We start from the raw sequence: 22,608 nt of genomic DNA, 5'->3' as shown, positions 1-22,608 counted from the left end.
ATTTGCGGGGGAGGAATGTGGTGTCACCGCCAGACACCACACTTGCTAGGTGGTAGCTTAAATCGGCCGCGGTCCATTAGTACATGTCAGACCCGCGTGTTGCCACTGTCAGGATCGCAGACCGAGTGCCACCACAAGGCAGGTCTAGAGAGACGTACGAGCACTCGCCCCAGTTGTACGACGACTTTGCTAGCGACTACACTGACGAAGCCTTTCTCTCATTTGCCGAGAGACAGTTAGAATAGCCTTCAGCTAAGTCCATGGCTACGACCTAGCAAGGCGCCATTAGTTACTTCATGAATCTAAAGAGTCTCACTTGTATCATCAAGAATGCTGTATACCAAAGGACGATATAAAAGTTAAGTGTTCTAGTAGCTACGTTGTTTTCTTTATCACATTCATCACGTATCCTGTTCCAGACTTCGCGCCAGTCGGCGTGTGTGTACGTGTGCCCTTTCGGCTACCCGTCTCTGTGGACTGGCTGCCTTGTCAGTCCCCTACACAAATATTATGTATACAGTGTTTAATTTACTTGTTTCCTTCCTGTAACTATCTACTAGTCTGTGTCGAGTAGTGTTTACATTTTTTTCTAAAATTCTTTTCACGTTGTACAAATGTTATTGTCACTTGATCCAAGTACCTAACCAGATTTAGCCATAGTTATTGTCTCAGTTCTTTAAACTACATAACCAGCTAGTTTTAGAACCTTTTAATTGTTTCACAATTTTAATTCAATTTAATTAATAGCAAAATATGCCTAGGGGCTGTAATTGTTGTGTATGCAAGTGAGGGAAGAGGCCACAGTGCACAAAAGAGTCATAACCTTCATTTGCCATTGTTGACAAGCTTCAGATCGAGGTCAAGTGCTGCAACAACAAAGGTGCCTCTGGTACGTCAGCTGTGGAACCTCTCATCCCACCAGTGTCCCCTATGAACCCTGATGCTACAGAACCTCCTGACGTGCCGCATCTGCTCAGCCTGGCCTCAACTGAGAGCGAATGGTACTCAGTGTCGGTGGGGACATAGGTCTCTGGGAGGAGTGCATATTTAGGCTCTGGCTGTACAGCTGTGCCCATTCTCTATAATTACAGATCTAAGGTGTTGCCCATTGCTGAAATTATGACTGAACAAGTGGGAGGTACCTTACTTGTTGCAACTGAGGCCGACTGTCCTCCTCCAGACACAGCTACTGTGGTGGCAGGGTATTTGTGGCATGAAGTCCTTCTGTATATCAGACAGATGGTTAGGTGTAGTAAAAAAAATAAAAAAATGTGGGTACTGAAAAATTCATCTTCAAATTGCTCACTGTTGAAGAAATTTACCTTATCTGGGTTATCTTCTACATTGATGTTTGATCTGTTTATGTTTATAAAGAATTCATTAAATAATTCATAAATCTGAGCAGGGTTTACAATAGTTTTATCCTCTATCTTGAGTTCAGCAATATCATGGCCTCTAGCTTTGTTCACTGACCATAATGCCTTTGATTTGTTTTCACTATCCAAAAGAAATCTATTATTTGCCACTTCTTTTGCTGCTTTTACAACTCTTTTAAAAATATTTTTGCAATTTTTTACATAGATAACAAAATCAGGACTTTTGTTATGATTTAGTTCCCAGTGTAGCATTCTTTTTCTTGCACTAGAGATTTTTAATGTTACAGTAATCCACTTTACTTTATTTCCTACATGTTTATAATGTACAGTAAGAGTGAAAGTTTCATTAAAAACTTGTAGAAAGATTTCCACAAAAGTAGCATAATTGTCAGTACACCTTATTTAATTTATCATGCAATAAGTTCATATTTTCTTTGCTGAACAGGCATTTGGAGTAGATTTTTTTTGAGCAATGTTCTATTGTTTTTGGGAACACCATATATATAACACAAAGATCAGAAAGCCCTAAATATAAACAAAGCTTATTTGCTTCATTATAAGTATAATTGGTTAAAATATTATCTATACATGTTGCAGACATTTCTTTTACTCAAGTAAAATCTGTGAAAGACTGGAACAAAAAAAAACTATTTTTGTAATCAGTTGATGTTGGATCAAAATAAATAAATAAATAAATTAGCCCTGAAACCTGATGTCTGAATCATATCAATGAATTTTGTCGAGTTGTTGGCTTCACTGGCTGGATCTATGTTAAATCGGCAGTTATTATGACACTTTTCTTGGTTTCTTTTTGAAGTTCTTGCAACAGACACTGGAATTTCAATAAAAATGTTTCATTATTTCTTCACCTGGGATTCTATACATAGATAAAATTGCAATATTTTGCCCTAACTCTACACACCAGCTTTCAAATATACATTCTTCATTAAGGGAATCGAAATCAAATCTTGTTCTATATTCCATTTATCTTCCCACAAGTACGCACAATCCTCCTTGTGTTAAATTACTGCTACAAATGGTTATTTAAGATTTTGATACTATCCTTTGTAAGCCAGTGTTTATTCAAGCATACAACCTTGATATTTGGTATTTCTGACAAAATGATTTGCAAGTCATACATTTTGTTTCTCTGCCATGTGTATAGTTTGAACTTAAACTATTTACTTTCAAGTGCATTACGAATGTTGTTTTTCAAATATTCTTAATGGCATCTGTTTTGAAACACTGTTTGTGTATTTTCGTTTCATCTTTGTTATCAATTTTCACACCCCCACATCTGCATACTAGTTCCCCTTACTAAGTATGATCTTACAAATATCACTGTACTTATTGCTGAGTGGTGCCAATCCTAACCTGTTTAGATGCAGCCCACCTTGTCCTAAAGATTTATCACTGATAATTTATTTAAATCCTTGAAAAATGCACCAAGTCTGTTGCACTGCTCTCTGATGCGGTTGTTTATCCTGCCTATGTATTTATCAATTACCGATTTTCTGTGCAGGATACTACTTATAATTAATTTTGATGCTGGGTACATGTTTTTTTGCAATCCAGATCAGATTTTGTCCTTTGTTTAGGGTCTCTTCTTCACTGCTGTTTTGCAGCGGTTTCGTACCCACATGGATGAAAACATCTTTATAGTTTTCACTGTGATTTACCAATGGGAATGCATTTTGTTTTGTTGTCTGCATGTTCTTGAAGTGATTATTTAATTGATGTATACCTATCCCTGGGCAGACATCAATTTTAGTGTTCGGTACAGCAACATTTGTAATTAGTGAATTGACAATTATTAAGAAGTCATTTGAAGTGCTTTTTTTGTCACATTCTTGATGCTTTCTTCCTTTGTTTTTGTATGTTACTGCAATCCACTTATATTTATTTCTAGGTTCGAAATAGTTTGTAATTCTTCCTACATGATTTTTGTCATTATTACCACTTTTTTTGGTTTGCATATCACTTTAACACTTTGAGTTTGACTGCATATTTGGCCATTTTCGTTCACTGGTTCACTGTTCCCATGGATCAATAAGGGTTTTTCATTTAATAGCTTCACATTTTCTTGCTTTAACATTACTATTTCTTTTCAGAGAGACTCAGTGTCACTATTCAGTAACTTGATAACTTTGTCTTTCAAATTTATCGTGTTAAGAAAATCTTCAGTTCATCACTAACACAGTTATGACATGACCACCTAATATCATTATTTACGAACTTTGAGATTCACATTTGCACTCTTTTTGTGTAACCAGAAGTTACATTTCACACAGAAGATACCTTTAATCACATGTTTTTGGCATTCTTTACATGCTGAGTGTTATGAAACTGCCTTTTAGCTGAAACTAAAGCGTTGCTGTGCTGTTCTACCAGTGCCATCTTGTGTGTTGCTGGTACACACCCTCTACCTATGTCCATTCAACCTAACTGTTAACTGAGTGATAATCTTGCTGATGTAAAAGGCCGAACAGTGTTTACATAACAGCTGGCATATGACGTGTCATTTCATAGATGGCTCTCCCTTTGATAGTACAGGTTTTGCCAGTTACAGGGCTGGTATAGGTGATAGTAGGAGGGTGCACAGAGCAAGTCTCACAGTGGGGATGGTCACAGGGGTAGGAGCCATGGGGTAGGGAGATGGGTGCAGAAGGAGCATAGGACCTGATAAGGATACTGCAGAGATTGGGACGGTGACAAAAAGCTATTCTAGATGCGGTGAGCAAAATGTTAAGACAGAATGGATCTCATTTCAGGGCATGGATTTAGAAAGTCATGGCCTTGTCATGACCTCAGTTCCTGTGTTATCACATGCACCATCTAGATTCTTCCCCCAGACACCAATTTCTCAGAACTCCACAGGTGGGAACTTGTGCTACAGTACGTCCTTGGCTCTTGCCATCCACCTGGATTTAACTTACGTTAATTCCTCCTGTCTCAGCACTTCTCCAAAGTAACTACTCCTTTTTTTCACTCCATTGTAGTTTTATACATCTTTCATTTTCTGACCCGTCTATTTTTTGCCATCTCACCTCCCTCCTCTGTTACAAACAATTTACTTAGCTTTTCACTCTTATTAAATCATGCATGACGTTTTAGCTGTAATCTCTGTCTTGCATATTACCCTGTCTTTCACCTTTCAGCTCTTAGGCTTCCGAATCTCATCCAGTGCCATTCCCACAATCAGTCTTTTCTTCCCATGGCGTCCAGTAAGTCTCCCCTGACTTGGGGTTCTGGGTGACTATGCTGAGCTGTAACCCTTTTCCTAAGCCTTTTGAGTCCTTTTCCTTCACTCCTCTTCCTTCCCCTTCAACTCTTCTGCTGGAAGAAGGAACTACTGGCTTACATAAGTGAAAACCTTTGTGTGTGTGTGTGTGTGTGTGTGTGTGTGTGTGTGTGTGTGTGTGTGTGTGTGTGTGTGTGTGTGTGTGTGTGTGTACTGTCAAAAATTAATTATTTTCGTTATTATATTGCTTCCTCTGATATATATTATGTGTAATGCCTATGAAGCCAAAATTTGGGTTCAAACACAAGGGAAAGGTGGTGGGTGTGACGGTTAAAAGAAGGGTAAAGTGGAGGAGCAATAATGGCAATTACTAAAGCTGATAATAAAATTATATACTAACCACTTAAAACAATAATGTCGAAGTCCCCATTACGTAGTTCAGTGCCACGGTATGAAACGGATGCATGAAAGCAACCCTCAGACGGAAAACGAACTTGCAGAGTGACACGATGGCTCAGCCAGTCATAGTCAAACTCTGCTGTGTAAGGAGGTGAAGGACATGAACCAGACACAGATGATCCAACCTGCATGACAGAAATTTAAAAAAAAAAATTTGATTTTAATATAATAGTGTCTAACATTATAAAAAAGTATTATTAATGATCACTGCATCAATAATTTATCATAAGACATAAGTTTGAACATAAAATAAAAAGGCACCACTTTTTTAACTACTGCTTCTACTCTCACTATCGTTACATCAGCAGTCTTCCCCTTCAATTTCCTTCCTGTCATCATACATTGTAGCAGAATTTGCTGGCTGCCACACTACACAGCACTCATGGACTCGTTTAAGAATGATTTTAATTGAGTTGTAATCTTGCTTTTTCTCCACCCTGCTTTCTGACATTTCATCTGTTTTTTACTGAGAGTCATTTCAACTTCTAGTTCACTCTGATTATGAATTGTGTAGTGTCCATTCCTGCTGGAAACCTCTAGACATATGCCATTCCTAATTCGTATTTTCCATGGTTTGAATAGTCAGCACTCATCCCCAATCTCAGTTTAATATACAAGGGCAGTTCAATAAGTAATGCAACACATTTTTTTTCTCGGCCAATTTTGGTTGAAAAAACCGGAAATTTCTTGTGGAATATTTTCAAACATTCCCGCTTCGTCTCGTATAGTTTCATTGACTTCCGACAGGTGGCAGCGCTGTACGGAGCTGTTAAAATGGCGTCTGTAACGGATGTGCGTTGCAAACAACGGGCAGTGATCGAGTTTCTTTTGGCGGAAAACCAGGGCATCTCAGATATTCATAGGGGCTTGCAGAATGTCTACGGTGATCTGGCAGTGGACAAAAGCACGGTGAGTCGCTGGGCAAAGCGTGTGTCGTCATCGCCGCAAGGTCAAGCGAGACTGTCTGATCTCCCGCGTGCGGGCCGGCCGTGCACAGCTGTGACTCCTGCAATGGCGGAGCGTGCGAACACACTCGTTAGAGATGATCGATGGATCACCGTCAAACAACTCAGTGCTCAACTTGACATCTCTGATGGTAGTGCTGTGACAATTGTTCACCAGTTGGGATATTCAAAGGTTTGTTCCCGCTGGGTCCCTCGTTGTCTAACCGAACACCATAAAGAGCAAAGGAGAACCATCTGTGCGGAATTGCTTGCTCGTCATGTGGCTGAGGGTGACAATTTCTTGTCAAAGATTGTTACAGGCGATGAAACATGGGTTCATCACTTCGAACCTGAAACAAAACGGCAATCAATGGAGTGGCACCACACCCACTCCCCTACCAAGAAAAAGTTTAAAGCCATACCCTCAGCCGGTAAAGTCATGGTTACAGTCTTCTGGGACGCTGAAGGGGTTATTCTGTTCGATGTCCTTCCCCATGGTCAAACGATCAACTCTGAAGTGTATTGTGCTACTCTTCAGAAATTGAAGAAACGACTTCAGCGTGTTCATAGGCACAAAAATCTGAACAAACTTCTCCTTCTTCATGACAACGCAAGACCTCACACAAGTCTTCGCACCCGAGAGGAGCTCACAAAACTTCAGTGGATTGTTCTTCCTCATGCACCCTACAGCCCCGATCTCGCACCGTCGGATTTCCGTATGTTTGGCCCAATGAAGGACGCAATCCGTGGGAGGCACTACGCGGATGATGAAGAAGTTATTGATGCAGTACGACGTTGGCTCCGACATCGACCAGTGGAATGGTACCGTGCAGGCATACAGGCCCTCATTTCAAGGTGGCGTAAGGCCGTAGCATTGAATGGAGATTACGTTGAAAAATAGTGTTGTGTAGCTAAAAGATTGGGGAATAACCTGGTGTATTTCAATGCTGAATAAAACAACCCCTGTTTCAGAAAAAAATGTGTTGCATTACTTATTGAACTGCCCTCGTAGATTAAGACAAAAAAAAGACATACCACAAATTAGTTATCTGAATGGGATGGTAATCAGTAGATGTGATATACACATACAGACAAACAAATGATTACAATTTCAGAAAAAAAGGATGATTTATTCAAGGGAAAGAGCTTCACAAATTGAGCAAATCAGTAATGTGTTGGTCTACCTCTGGCCCTTATGTGAGCAGTTACTCAGGTTGGAACTGACTGATAGATTTGGATGTTCTCATGACAGATTTCATGCCAAATTCTGTCCAGCTGGTGCATTAGATCATCAAAATCCTGTGCTGGCTGGAAGGCCCTGCCCATAATACTCCAGACATTCTCAGTTGGATTGCTGGCCAAGGTAGGGTTTGACAAGCTCATAGATAAGCAGTAGAAACTCTTGCTGAGTTAGTGTGGGCATTTTTTCCCCCTGAAATGTAAGCCTATGATGGCTTGCCACAAGTGGTTACAAAACAGGGTGTAGAATGTCATCAGTGTAGCACTGTACAGTAAAGGTGCCATGGATGACAAGCAAAGTGGTCCTGCTATGAAATGAAATGGTACCTCAGACCACCACTCCTGGCTGTCAGGTCATATGGTAGGCGACAGTCAGGTGTATTGGGGAATCTCAAGACATGTCTTTGCTCATCATCGGGGCTCAGCTCCAAGCTGGACTTATCACTAGCAACAATTCTACTCCACTGAATGAGACTCCAGGTCGAATGTGCCCAACACCATTTCAAATGGGCATGCTGGTGTACAAAGGCCAATGGTAGTCAGCGCAAGTGGCATGGTGAGCTCAGCCTCCTTTCTCTGAGCTGCCTATCAATGATCCTTCTGGTCAATGAAGCCTCTCTTATGATTGCTCGGTCTTCATATTCTGTGGTCTCTCTAGGTCGACCGCTTCCTTCTTGATGCTGTGTTTGGCCATTGTTCACAAACTCATGCCAACATCATTTATAATGGCATCACTCCCATTCAAATGCCGGCTGATGTGGTGATTACTCCAACTGGCTTCTTTGAGCCCAATTACTCATCCTCTCTCAAATGCTGACATCTGCATATATTGATCATGCACCTGTCTGTGAGGCATAGTTACAGTCCAATGGTGTCAATGAAATTTGCATACAATTAATGCCCTAGTATCATGTCCCCTGTTTAGTATGTTTACTGTCCCTGCTAGCTGCACAGTGAAATGGTGCTGCAGCATCACACATTCATCCACTGGCCACCAAAGTTTACAATTTTGCTTTTTCTATTGATACCCATAGGAATATAAATTTGTGAGCAACTTGTATAACTCCTTTATGGTACATCGTGCTTTTTTAAGTGTATTAGCTACTTGATATTAGTATTTTTCTTCTCCCTCCCCCCCTTTTCTCTCTCTCTCTATCACACACACACACACACACACACACACACACACATACACACACAAATACTATGTTTCAATACTTTCACAGAAATTTTGGAGAGTGACCTGGATGATACCTATTCAGCCTGATGTCTGAAGCATTGCCCCATTTAATGTTTTACAAAATAAACATGATGCTAAAAAATAGACATATATCCAAGTTGAGCCATCAGCAAAGCTATCACAACATGCCTTCTTATTTATAAACAGAAAATAAATATTGAAAGGGAGGGTTCTGATCTCATAAAGACAACTAGAATCAACACAAAAAATTGGGAAACTAAATGAAAAGTCGAATGAAACCTATACAGGCACCAGAAAATAGTAGAATAAAGGGATAATGTATTGACAAAGTAAAAAAGACTGGGCAAAGTTAAGATGGTGAAGAGCATACAACAGATTAGATTATTGTAAAAAGAAGGCAGTTGGAGGGTAGTACCTGATTATATATTTAAGGGACAAATCATCTTTGTGGAACTCACAAATACCCACATCAGGAAGACAAATTTAAAAGGTCAGAAATCTTAATATGAGGGTGATATATTTAAATTAACTGTATGAGACAGAAATATATTACACTCTAGAATCTCCACGTTATTTTTCCGATAAAGGTTCCCAAATATAGTTGCAGTCATCACTCTGAAATACAGTGGCTTACATGTTTGACATTTACACTACAGTACTTGACTCTAGCTCAATCACACTGTTAATCACACTATGAGACAAGCTTATAACTATATTTTGTATCCAAGTTGTTGTTCTTGATTCCTCAGTGAAAGATTGCATTTCACATTTGTTTCAGCAAACATTTTGGGTAAAATATGACAAATCTTTTTATTACAGTCTTGATGTTTGTGCAAAGTACTCCTGATTCAACCAACGAAAAAGATGATCTCCTGAATATGACAGCTTTACAGTGTAGGGATGGATCCAAACGATCAGAGTCTTCATTTCTCTTTGATTATGATATTAGAATATTTTGGCCAGTGTGACCAAGAGGATTTCATCAACGAATAAATTCTTTGCATTAATTCTAGAGTATCACAGACTCAAGATAGCTTCCAGCACCATATATTTCACTAAAATATGATCTTTGTTATTGTTACCATTATTATAATTTTTTACTAATCTACATCAAATGGTTTATCCACATTAAGACATGCATATCCAACACAACAGTACTGCAAACTGCTACACACATGATCTAGAAGTGATGCTTTGAATCAACTTGGAAGTACAACTACGACATTCAACAAAAAGTTTTAGTCCACTAACATTTGCAAACAGTACCTGACCTAGACACACAGGGTGCAACAAACAGACAAAACTTTGAAGGGCCATGCAGGATGCCCTCAGGAATATATGCCGTAATCTCTGGTGGAGAAGATGGCAGCTATGAGGCAGGTATTGGCTTCTGTAATTTCGATGCGCTCTATGTATTGTGTGACTATTTCAGACAAAGTAGCCTGCTCTCAGTTAATTTCTCATGGTACCCCCTAAAAATCTCTCAAAGTTAGTTATTATGTAGAGTGTAACAAAATAACACCAACAACCTCAAAATTATATGGGATATCTGTCTATGTAGCAGCTCTTCCCATCATCATTTCTGGAGGTTGCAGCAGTCACACATTCAGTGAATAATAACACAGGTTTAAGAGTGCAATACTTTTATTTACTTTAAAAGAAAAGAAATATAAATGCAAATAAAAGAAGAAGAAACTTATGAGTATTCACTGAGGCAGGGAATAAAAAAAGTTTCAAGGAGTAAATGTTGCTGCTCATGATATTTTTACATGAAGGAAAATAAAACAACAGAAGGTATTTAAAATGCCTGTATCCAATACTGCAGCAAGCCTAACACTGACTCACTCAAAGATACTGGGCATAGTGCAAATATCTTCACATGCAGCACATATTTTTGAAACTAAGTCCTTAGCAGACTCCACTGAGATTTCATACATCACATTCTTTGGACAATCCTACAGGTAAAACTGAAGTGGTTGACATCAGCCAACTGCAGCAGCCAAGTTACAGGGACACCTCAAGCACTCAGAAATTTCCAAAGATCTACAGTTTTTGATTTGGGCTTTAGCAGCTCTACTGAAGTGAGTAGGGGCCTATCATATTGGAACCAAATATATCAATAGACTGCAAGTAGCACCTCTTACAATTACTCCAGGAGCACTAATCAAATGAACACTGCTTATAAATTGAGGAGGAACCATCTAACAGTAAATAAGTCACTAATGTACTATTCCAGTCTATAAATTCATTGTAAAAGTTAATTGATGACCTCATTCATAGGTGATATGTGCTTTATCTTTTATCAAAATATGACAGCTGTGAGAACTGAACATGCCCTCATGGTTGAAGGACATCTCACCAGTAAACAAAACACCTACAGCATAATACAAACAATGGAAAATCTACAATGGAATGTAACAATATGATGAAAAGGATAGTTGCTACCCACCACATAGTGGAGATGCTGAGTCACAGAAAAGTACAACTAAAAGACTGTTAGAAAGTTAGCCTAACTCTCTGACAGTCTTTTACTTAGTTGTACCTTTCTGCAACTCGGCATATCTGCTATATGGCAAGTAGCAACTATCCTTTTCATTATATTGTTACAGCATAATACAGCGGCATAATACTATGCTGCAAAAGCCACACCCAGTACTCCACTTGTGAAACAAAATTAAGAGTTCTAAGCACCTGTCCCTCCTGGAAATGAAGTGGAAACCATCCTCCTATGCACTGCTCTCCACCTTGTCACATAGTTGGTTTGCACTTTGTGTGCTACTATGCAACTTCTTATGGATGTGTGTGTGTTATCTTTTCAGCTTATCCTATGACGCCCATTTGGAAATATTCGCTCATACATATGCAACTCTGCAAGTCCAGTTTTTCTTGCAATACAATGTGTTTACATCACATGTTTTTGTCTTACCCTCATGTTTCAACTTCACTTAATGTAGTTTTCCACTTCTTCACCATTGAAACTCAAATTTCCTGCTGAAGGAGTGGCCTAACTGTTTGCTGTGTCCATTGGAGTTTGGACACACTGTAGTATAGTTGGATTTGTTTTCAGAGAAGGGATCCTATCCTGAATTTCTTCCTCTAGACACCTCTACAACCACTCAAAGTTGGTTGGTATCTTTGGCATACCCTGTATTTACAAGCACTTTTTCATTCAAACATGTAACACTACAGTTCCTTTATGAATGTGACACAGACATCAGTTTAGAAAAGAACCTTTAGCCAAACATAACTAGGTAAAACACCACATATCAATGCAAATGGTGGAACTTATACACAAAATATTAATTAATTTTTACTTTCAGACAGAAAATCAATATTAAGAGTAACATGTTAACGAAAGTTTAAAAAAGACTAATTAAGAACATAACATAGTTTAAAAAGAAAAGGGGAACACTTTATGCTACAACTGAAAGAAATGAATGTGAAATGCAACATACAAGATTTAAAAATTTATTAGACTAGAAAAAATTTACCATAGAATGGCACAACAAAACAGCCAGAGGTAAGGAAAGTAGATACAACAGGTTAACAGGCAGGCACACATATGACACTCATGGACACAGGAGAAAGAGGACAAAATAGAGTGGAAATGGATGAAATGAAAGCAGAGAACAACAAAAAAAAGAGATTAAATAAAGCAAGAAGTTAAGACAAGGGATTGTAAAAAGAAATGAAGTACACACAGAGATAACAGAAATAAAGTTGAAAAAAGGAAGAAAGATTAAGGTTGAATGTTCAGCTCACAACCAGGTAATCAGAGACCATGCACAAGGGCAAGCCGAGGATGGGGAAGGAAACTGGTCAAGTCCTTTACACAAGAACCTTCTTGAGATTCATCTTAATCAGTTCAGGAAAAAACAGAGAACATAAATTGATGAGAGTTTGAATTACACTGCTCCCAAATGTGAGACAATACTTAACAACCCGATTTGGAAGGATTAAAGGTGAAAGAACAACAATTGGCAAATCAGTACATGCAAGGCAATTGGCAAAAACTAAGCACTTGCCAAAGAACAAAATTCTAAATATAGATACTGGTAAAAAGGAAGAAGATAATATGCATGCTGAATTGAGCATTAGGTCCCTGTGCTTGTGTTAATAGAGCATCGGCCTGTGTCCACTGAATCTCACTGGTTATAGTACAGTCACTATGCTGATTTGAAACATAAAAAATTCTAGTACATAAGCTGGTACATAACTTGGTAATAATACTTGGAGTTCTCAAGAAAACAAATGAAAATGTGCTTTCATGGAGATGAAGTGAAGAGCAATGATATGACATTATACAGGCCGTATATCAGCATTATGGGAATTTTCTGAAACCATGTAGAGTCAGTTGTCCTGAAGTTTACTTACTGACAAGCCACATTCACTTTCCAATATGTTAATTGCAGCTACAAAATTTTTATCAATAAAGAACCTATATGAGGTGTAGACAAATTTTTAATTAATACCTTGAAAAAATAAAGTTACACAATTTTTTTGAGGGTTTAAGTTTGCAGTCCTTGTGCACACTGAAATTCCCACATCACTGCATGCAGCCAGAGGAGCTAAAACAAAGTTGAGCAGCTAATCTCCACATTATCAGTGTGGGTACACCATTCTGTTTTGGTTTCAGAAAGGCATGCTATGGCACTGTGATATGGGGTTTTCAACATGTACCAGGACTGAACATTTACCTTAAAAAAATAATCATGTAACTATTTCTCAGAGGTGATGATTAAAACCTTATGACTGCACTCCATACAGTTTGATTTCCTTGCACAGCAAAATTTCTTTCTCAGACCAGTTGCATATATTAACTTTCTGTTGTCTTTTTCTTTGTTTCTTTCACCCTCTTTGGGCTTTTCGCCATGATGTTCCCTTCTTTCAAATCCAACATCCATTTCTGCTGTTCTCCATCATCTTTTTTGAGCTTACTGCATATTTGTGTCCTAATTTGTTTTGTTCTTGCTTTCCATTATTTCTTTATCCATTTCATATCCCAAGTCTTCCTTCCTGTGTGCCCACTTGCATTTTTCTCCTTAATAATCATTACAGATGTCTGAAGGATTTACTGTTCATGTGGTAAAACCTTGTTGTAATCTCACACTTTTCTATCTGTCTATAACTGTAGTTTTTGTATTTTTACTAATCGTTAGTGACTTACTTAATTAATACTTCTGTTCACCCCCCTCCCATTGTCCACTCATTTCCAAACACAAAGAAACCTTTCATTTTCAGATGATTAATGACTAGTTTTTGTGAAGCACTGAGCTTAATTCATATTTTGTATGCGAATGCTAAGCCGGTACTCTCTCTCATACCGAAAAATAGAAATGCTACTTGTCTTTATTTGTTTGAAACCAAGGTTACATTTTCACTAGATACTCATATGTGTCTTACATGATTTCAGTAAATAAGCATTTATGTACTCATGACCTCCAAGAATGTTAAAAGTAAATTCATATCAAATACTGAAGGTAGTGAAAAAACAAAGCACAGTGAATGCTTTCCTCCATCACTACAGACAGGTCAACAGTTCAGCCTGACAAGAAAAGGAAAATAAATTGCAAATGGCATTGGTTTGTTGAAGAGCTCTATCTAGCAGTTGTCTGCAGGTGATGATAAAACAGAGAGAACCTAATACAGTATAATCAGTTAAGGATTTGAATCTTATTCCTCAATGCGAGAATACAGTATGGAGTGCTGAGCTACTTTCTTCGGTTGGTAAGAGGAAAGATAAGAAATTACAAATACAAATAAATATATTCAAATTAATTCAGAAAGTTCACATTACATCAAAATTTTGAGTTTGGACAGATTATGTGTTTTTAGGAACATTTGTAATGTGCAAGATTTAAAAACAAATTTCACTCCTCTTCAAAAGATGGAGATGATGTAAATTAGAACAAAACAATTTCCATATCCACTGTGACTGATTTAGCTTATAAGAAGAATGAGAATCTGGAATGAAGGGTCACAAAGTAGTGAAAATAGGTTATGTTGCACTATGAACCATGGAACAGAAGACAGTAAGCGAAGGAAGAGACACAGATGTATTTCACGTAACAACCATGAAGGTAGAAATGTGAAATTAGGGCTCCTGTAGAGGCTTTTATACAGTCAATTTTCCTTTGTTTTATTTGTCAGTGCAATAGGAGAGGAAATGACTAGTATTGGTGCAATGTAACCTCCTTCATGCATCGTATGGCGATTTGCAAATTGAGTATGTAGATGTAAATATAAATGGCTAAGAGGAAAAGTGACAAGAAGAAACTGGGTAGGAAATAAATACAAAGGAAAGAGGAAAGCAGGTAGATGAGGATGACAAAGAGGTAGAAGAGGGCAAAGGAGACAGGGAGAAAGCAGAAACAAGTACAAAGGGATATTGGAAAGAGGTAGAAAGGGAAATGAAATGAAGTCTGATATTCCACCTGTATAGTAATGAGCAGAACAACCAGCAACAATTATATGGAAGTTTTAAGTGAACAGTATTCCACTTTGAGAGTATGGTCTTCACCAATGCTGGTGGTAGGGATGTGAATGTAACCAAAGGTTGTTCATCACACACAGAGCAATGCAACAGTACTTCTCTCATCCACTTGATCCTGAGATATGTCTGTGGTGTCTTCATCTCTTGACCTGCCTCATCAGTGTATCATCTTATTGACTAGGAATGGGATGCTAGGCAATTGGATTTTCATATTTTTTTTATATTTATGGTACCTTAAGTTCAGAACTCAAATATCCATTTACCAAAGCAGTTCGAAGCAATGTCAAAAACTCTTGAGACAATCAACTTTCCAATTCTCTGTGACTTTAATTCACTAAAGGTAAGACAATTTTTGAAGGTCTATTGGTAATACTCGAGTGTCTTAATAGTTGGATCACTAGTTCGAGCAACCCCCTCCCCCTCCCCCTCCCTGTTCAGTACAAATACTTATGCCATTTAATGCAAAATTCAATTCATCAAACATATGATAATTAACATATATCTAATTATCATTTTGTATGATAATTGCATGTGCCTTGGGGTGAAATACAATACTAGACAGTGCCTCTATGTAGAAGAGTTGACAGTACTTGTTATCCTGCATGTGTTTACGAACTTTGCAGTACACGAAATTACTATTAGTTGAAGAAGATTGCTGAAACTGAGATATCATGCCACTGACCCAATGCTGGCACCAGTAGAATTACCTGCAGGGTGGGCAACAGGTGCTTGGGAACAAATGATTTTGGCAAATTCTACAATGCTTGGAGTGGATACGACATCTTTTGCTATAGTAAGATTTCCACATTTGCTTCCAAAGCAGCAGATAGTGCTATGCAGCATTGTGGGTGAAAATCATATTATATTAAAATAAAAGAAGACTGTAATATCAAATGTGGATTATGGCAATTTGTCTGGTCCTTAGATAGCACAAAAAGATGTTGCTGAAAATTCCTTACAAAATGAAGTTTCAAGATCATGCATGAGAGATGCCCTTGTATATTAGTAGTAAATCCTCACAGAAAATAATCCTCTTGATTTAACACCATCCTCTGTAATTCCCGAAGAAGCAATGCTACAAGTAGAAGACTTGTTCCATAACAAACTTTTCATGAAGAAAAGTATGTGACCTATGAAGAGTTAACTATGTTCAATGAACAGAATTAGCAAAAAGCTTTGATGTACCTGTGTCTGACCGTGAAGATTGCCTGGAGGATTATAAGCCATAGGAGAAAAAAGCAAAACCATATAAGGGCAGCATTCCATTGATTATACATGATAAAACAAGACTCAAACCAGCAATCCTGTGAGTACCAGTATCAAGCTCTACTGACAGATCCACGTAGCCTGTTTAAAACTGTACTACCTTTAGCAAATTATAGCCCCTTCGAGAACTTAAAAAATAATTTTCTTACGAATTTTTGAGAGTTGCTTTTAACTACTTTGAGATATTGATACTTGAGTTCTGAACTTCACGTACCACAAATATAAAAACTTACGAAAATCCTATTGCCCTATGGTCCCGTTTTAAGTGCTTGTTACAGTGGTCTATCCTGATAATATCCAGACAGAGCTTCATTCTTCTAAAGGTTTTGTCCACTGCCCCTTTTTTCTGTAGGGACACCATACTAAGTGTGTCCTATCTAAACTACTTGTGTACTTTTCTTACTCTAATGAATGAAGGAATGTTTGGGTATATTTTTGCAAATGTTTTGTGGATCACAGAACTTTCCAATTCATTTGCAATTTTGTGTTTCTGCAGTGGTCACTAACTGCAGGACTCAATGAATGCCTTGAAATTATTATTACAACAGAAATGGATATCGAAGGGGATGAAGTGTATAATGTCTTACACCACCCCCGGCTGTGATGTAACACTGTCTATTTAGTTCTGTGGTCGTATTGTAAAGTTTTCCTTATTATTTTTTTCACTCATTCTTCTTTTGATACTGATTAGGCACTCGCTTGACAAAATATATCTCTGCAGCTGACTATTTCCATTTGTCACTGAAGGAAGGAAGAAAACAAAAAGATTACTCCTAGCTCCTGTTTTGGGAGCAGTAGTAGTGAATGGATGCAAGCCCCAACTGTGCTCACATATCTGATTTTGCTCAAAATATTGGTCAGTTGATAACAAATTTGGTTTTGCCTTGATCATTTCAACTTTTTTTACACTACCTATTTTTGAGCTCATCCAGAAAGTAGAAATGAAACATGGAAGACAGGCAGCAGATTTAAAAAGATTGGAGATCCATAATTTGATAGAATGAAGCAAGATTTTTGTAACAATTATAAGGGGAGGCACATGAAGGAATGTTGGAGTGTGGCTGAAGAAGTAAAGAGTATGTAAGGAACCGTGGAATGGGAAACACATGAGGGAAGAAACAAAGAAGAAATTGAAGGTTGAAATGAGACAGAAAATATACAGAAATGGGGAGATAGAGAGAAGGGGAAGGGAATGAGAGAGGGACAGAGAGTGCGGGAATGGAGGGAGGGATCAAGAGCCAAGGATGAGAGAGGGCCCAAGATTGGGGGAACAAAGGATACATTGGAAGCATGGCAAGACAATGGAAGCACGGTAATGATGGCATGGTTGATAAGGAAGGGTGAATTGTCAGCACGTGTTCAAAATGTGGCTACCACTCTGGAATAAGTATCCTATCGTAAGAAGTTGCACATTGCAGCACAGTCACTGGAACAAGATTTTAATGTAAATCCGGGTTACTTGTAGTTTCGAGCTGAAATAAAGCCAGTAATATGGTTGCAGGAGGCAGTAAAAGAAATACCTTGCACATTTCATGCACGTAAGTATGTTCAAACACAGGTCTAGAAGTGAAATATTTTTCACGAGTACCCTATAATCAGAAAGGACACGACAGCCATGTTGGCTGTTCTTATTAATTCATTCATCACTGAAAATTCTTCCAAATGATGAGCCATGTAGGACATATGTATGAGCTTCAAGTGCCATGAAGTTCTGATGGAGTAGTATATTATAGAAAAGAACAGAAAAAATTAGTTTTATCTTAATGGTGAATTCAGTGGGTGTTTGACATATTAATTGTTATTTTTGGCAAATTAGTTGTTATTTGAGCCAAATATAGCTTTTTATTGCCACACTCAATGCCATTTTTTGCTAAACGAATTGAATTTTTTTACAAATGTGCTCTTTTTTACAAATTTAGTATCATTTTTTGTCAAATGTGGTCTTTAATTTTTGTGAAGTCTAGTGTTTTTTGCCATACTCAGTGTTGTGTTTTTCACCAAATTCAGTGCTGTTTTTGTTGTGACATCATTTTAAGATTATAGCTTTCATGAACATCAGCCTCAAGGAGATTAGCAGTGAAATTGTAATTTCAGCATTCAATAACTATTAGCTACCAATATTAAAAATGCCACCCTCAGGTATATAACATTTTTATCTGGAAAATTAGAAATTTGATGGAATCCTTTATAAATAGCTGATTTCACTTTATTTTGCTAAAATCTGTATTTTTCTGTTACTGTTTTCATGACATTTTCCTGCCCCTAATTATAGAGAATGTTTTACACCACTCAATATACAGTTCAAAAAGCATGGTGTTACGGCAATAAAGGTTGTTGCTTGAAATTTCAAGTCTGAAATATTAAGACATAATTAACAGATGCCTTGGTGAGTCCTCAACCAACGTATGATTGCACTGATATTGGTTGATCTCTAATTGTGTGAAATCCTATTTCGGAAGATAGATTGTAGCTTTACTGGCAACTATGACATTGGCGTCACAAAGAAAGATCCATGATCAGCTGGCTGATGCAGAATCTATGAGATATGATTTAAACAAGTAATATATATATATATATATATATATAAACATATCTAAAAACAAAGATGATGTGACTTACCAAACGAAAGCGCTGGCACGTTGATAGACACACAAACAAACACAAACATACACACAAAATTCAAGCTTTCGCAACATACTGTTGCCTCATCAGGAAAGAGGGAAGGAGAGGGAAAGACGAAAGGATGTGGGTTTTAAGGGAGAGGGTAAGGAGTCATTCCAATCCCGGGAGCGGAAAGACTTACCTTAGGGGGAAAAAAGGATGGGTATACACTCGCACACACACACACATATCCATCCACACATATACAGACACAAGCAGACATATTTGAAGACAAAGAGTTTGGGCAGAGTGTATACCCGTCCTTTTTTCCCCCTAAGGTAAGTCTTTCCGCTCCCGGGATTGGAATGACTCCTTACCCTCTCCCTTAAAACCCACATCCTTTCATCTTTCCCTCTCCTTCCCTGTTTCCTGATGAGGCAACAGTTTGTTGCGAAAGCTTGAATTCTGTGCGTATGTTTGTGTTTGTTTGTGTGTCTGTCGACCTGCCAGCACTTTCATTTGGTAAGTCACATCATCTTTGTTTTATAGAGGGAAACATTCCACGTAGGAAAAATATATCTAAAAAGTCTTTAAATATGTCTGCTTGTGTCTGTATATGTGTGGATGGATATGTGTGTGTGTGCGAGTGTATACCCGTCCTTTTTTCCCCCTAAGGTAAGTCTTTCCGCTCCCGGGATTGGAATGACTCCTTACCCTCTCCCTTAAAACCCACATCCTTTCGTCTTTCCCTCTCCTTCCCTGTTTCCTGATGAGGCAACAGTTTGTTGCGAAAGCTTGAATTTTGTGTGTATGTTTGTGTGTCTGTCGACCTGCCAGCACTTTCATTTGGTAAGTCACGTCATCTTTATATATATATATATATATATATATATATATATATATATATATATATATATATATATATATATATATATATATATAAGCTCTTTAGATTTAAATTATGCCGCTTTTCACACTAAAGTCATTGGCAGCTGCACCCCTGAATTTACAAGCTGCATGCATTGACATGCCTCGCCATAAACACTTTTTGTCTGCTTTAATTCAATAGCGCAAATGGAAGTGTTATTGGTATGGATGTGCGGTAAACTGAAAATGAGTAAGAAAGCAGGTAAATCATGTATAAATAAAATATGAAGTACTACAACACTGTAAAAAGAATAAGGAAAAGTCAGAGTGCTCATGGGTGTGAAGCTTCCTGAAAATACTACAGAAACCAATGTTTCATGGCATATTTGCTGTGCATTTTCATTTTATGTCTAATTTTGTCAGCCACACTTTACGAACACATACCTGTCTCAGCAGAGCCAGGCTCAACTGAAAAATGGATAACACATACGGATGAGGGTAAAATTATAGTTGTCTACAAATGCATACACCACTTTCAAAACAGATTTGGTCTATCTTTTAACACTAAGATCAATATTAAAAAGATCAATACAGCCTTGGGAAAAAAATTTTAACAGTGTAAGACAGTTTTAGCTGGTATTTGTCTTTTAATAGGAAGATATCCTTCAGAAAGTAGAAACGGGGACTCTAAGAATGGACCCAATGTGTTCTGAAAGTAGACTACTACTAGTACATTACACAGAAGGAAGAAGAGCGCTGTGTGTGCAGGGCAATAATGTGTTTCCTCTCATTTTCAGGAAAATTATGTGCACCTGATGTGCGAGTGAAAGCCAATCACCTATTAAGAGCAAAAGTAGATTTCCTTCTTGGTCATTAAATAATAATTATGCACTGCACATCAAAGTATACGACAGATTAACGTGAGACATTGGGTATTTACCATGCAGCATACCACTTTTGTTGCATATAGTAGCATGCATTCCACAGTAAAAGTTATACTATTATAAGGAACACTGGTGTTTGATGCATTTAACTAGTAAGGGAAGAAAAGTGAGATAAGTAAATGTAATTGCAACTTACAGTGATGATAGCAAACAAAGATACATTGTGTTAAAACATCAAAAGCAACAGCACACACTTTTAAAATCTGAAACAGTGAATTAATTAGGAAACATCTATAACACCCAAAGCTTGCTCAAAGTCAGTCAAAAGCAGGCAAATCAACAAGTTTCCACACTGTAAATTTATAAGACAATCATTTTGCAAGCAAATTTTTAGTATCATTCTTTTAGGACACTCTAGAGAGATGTGGTCAAACAGCTTAAGTTCTTCATTTAATGACATTATTGTTTAGACATGCTATTACCATATCTAAAGACCACAAGAATAAGATGTGCAAGACATTCACACTTTGTTTCATTTTATATAACTCATCGGATGTAATCTTTTAAGTAAATTGACAATAAAAAATTACCACTGGCAGGTACATAATGAGTAAACATTTTCCACTAACGCTGGTATAATTGATTGGCGACTCCATGGAGTGTTCTGTGCACCATGACCAGATAATGGATATAATTGGAAGGAGAAACAGCATTGGTCGTATTTTTTGTTTTATTATCCACAAAATCAATTTTCGGTCACTTAGTGACCATCCTCAGTGCTGTAATATACAATTAAAATTGGTAGGCACTGGTATCAAGAAGTTTAGAGCGATCACATGCTCAGTTTATGTGATCGCTCTAAGCTTGTTGATACCAGTGCCTACCAATTTTAATTGTATATTACAGCACTGAGGTTGGTCACTAAGTGACCGAAAATCGATTTTGCGGATAATAAAACAAAAAAATACAACCAATGCTGTTTCTCCTTCCAATTATACTGGTATTATTTCTGGTCATAAATACTTTACACCAGAGATGTTTCTCATGATCACTAACATATTGTGAAATAAATAAATAAAAATGAAATGCATAAAATTAATTACAAAGTTCATAAACAATCAAAATCTAAACAGTTGAATAACTTGAAGTTTTGAAACAGTAAAGCAAGTATTCAGCTGACCTTCTCTCTACGAAATCCGATACCCATGTTAGTGTAGTACAACAGTAAAGCATGTTGGTATTTACTGTCACTTTCATTAGGAGGGAGAGGGGGGGGGGGGAGGGGAGAGGAAGAATGGGGTGAGCTCCTACTCTTTCCTATGGAAGTAAACTGATTAACCTACAGTCAAGGAACTATTGGCTGTTTGTTTCCTCACAAACTGTAACTTCATCTGTGAGACCTGGACTGCAAATAAATGCTCTCTCTGAAGCAAGATATGTTCGTGATATTTCAAAATAAGTTACATCACTTATTATACCATACCCATAAAAACTAATGTCATTTTTTTAGCTGATACACATAGTGAATTGTTCGCACCTTTCTGAAATCTGCAGGGTGTACAAGACGACAAGTACAAAGTGTTGGGACCTTTCAAGATTTCAGGAATTCTCATCCACAGAAGCAAAGTGAATAAAATTTGTATTCTCAGATACTTGTAAATATTAGGAATTGTTATGAAAAGACATTTAGAATAGAGGTGATGAAGTGACAAGTTTTCTCATTTCTACTCAGAATCTTAGGTGCCAAAGAAGCTGCTATTTAAAATATGATGTAATTTTTTTTCAGTGCACTGTGAATAAAAATACAGACCATTCAATTTGCCAATTTCATGAGATGTACCAACAGAAAGGGCCAAGTTCATTTACTGGCCACATGTTTGAAATAATAAGAGAAAACTGATTTAAATCTTTACAATTTATCACTGGGATCACTTGATGTTTCATAGCCAACAATAAAGCCTCAGTATTAGGTTCAAACAGTAGCATGCTTTGTTGTATCAGATTTTTCTCCATTGGTTTTATTTCATTTCCCATATA

General features: G+C 37.5%; 1 protein-coding gene across 1 annotated transcript in view; it reads right to left on the bottom strand.

Moving 5' to 3' along the window:
* LOC126194955 (apoptosis-resistant E3 ubiquitin protein ligase 1) overlaps positions 1-22,608 on the bottom strand; it is a 476,952-nt gene that overhangs the window by 92,347 nt on the left and 361,997 nt on the right. The window contains exons 7-8 of the mRNA XM_049933344.1: positions 20,132-20,155; positions 5,018-5,201 (exon numbers count right to left, since the gene is read on the bottom strand). Coding sequence (XP_049789301.1) covers positions 5,018-5,201; positions 20,132-20,155 — 208 coding nt within the window. The remainder of the gene's footprint in view (positions 1-5,017; positions 5,202-20,131; positions 20,156-22,608) is intronic.

The sequence above is a fragment of the Schistocerca nitens genome, chromosome 7, assembly GCF_023898315.1.
Source record: "Schistocerca nitens isolate TAMUIC-IGC-003100 chromosome 7, iqSchNite1.1, whole genome shotgun sequence".
NCBI classification, from domain to species: Eukaryota; Metazoa; Arthropoda; class Insecta; order Orthoptera; family Acrididae; genus Schistocerca; species Schistocerca nitens.
This window is presented reverse-complemented; position numbering and strand designations above follow the sequence as displayed.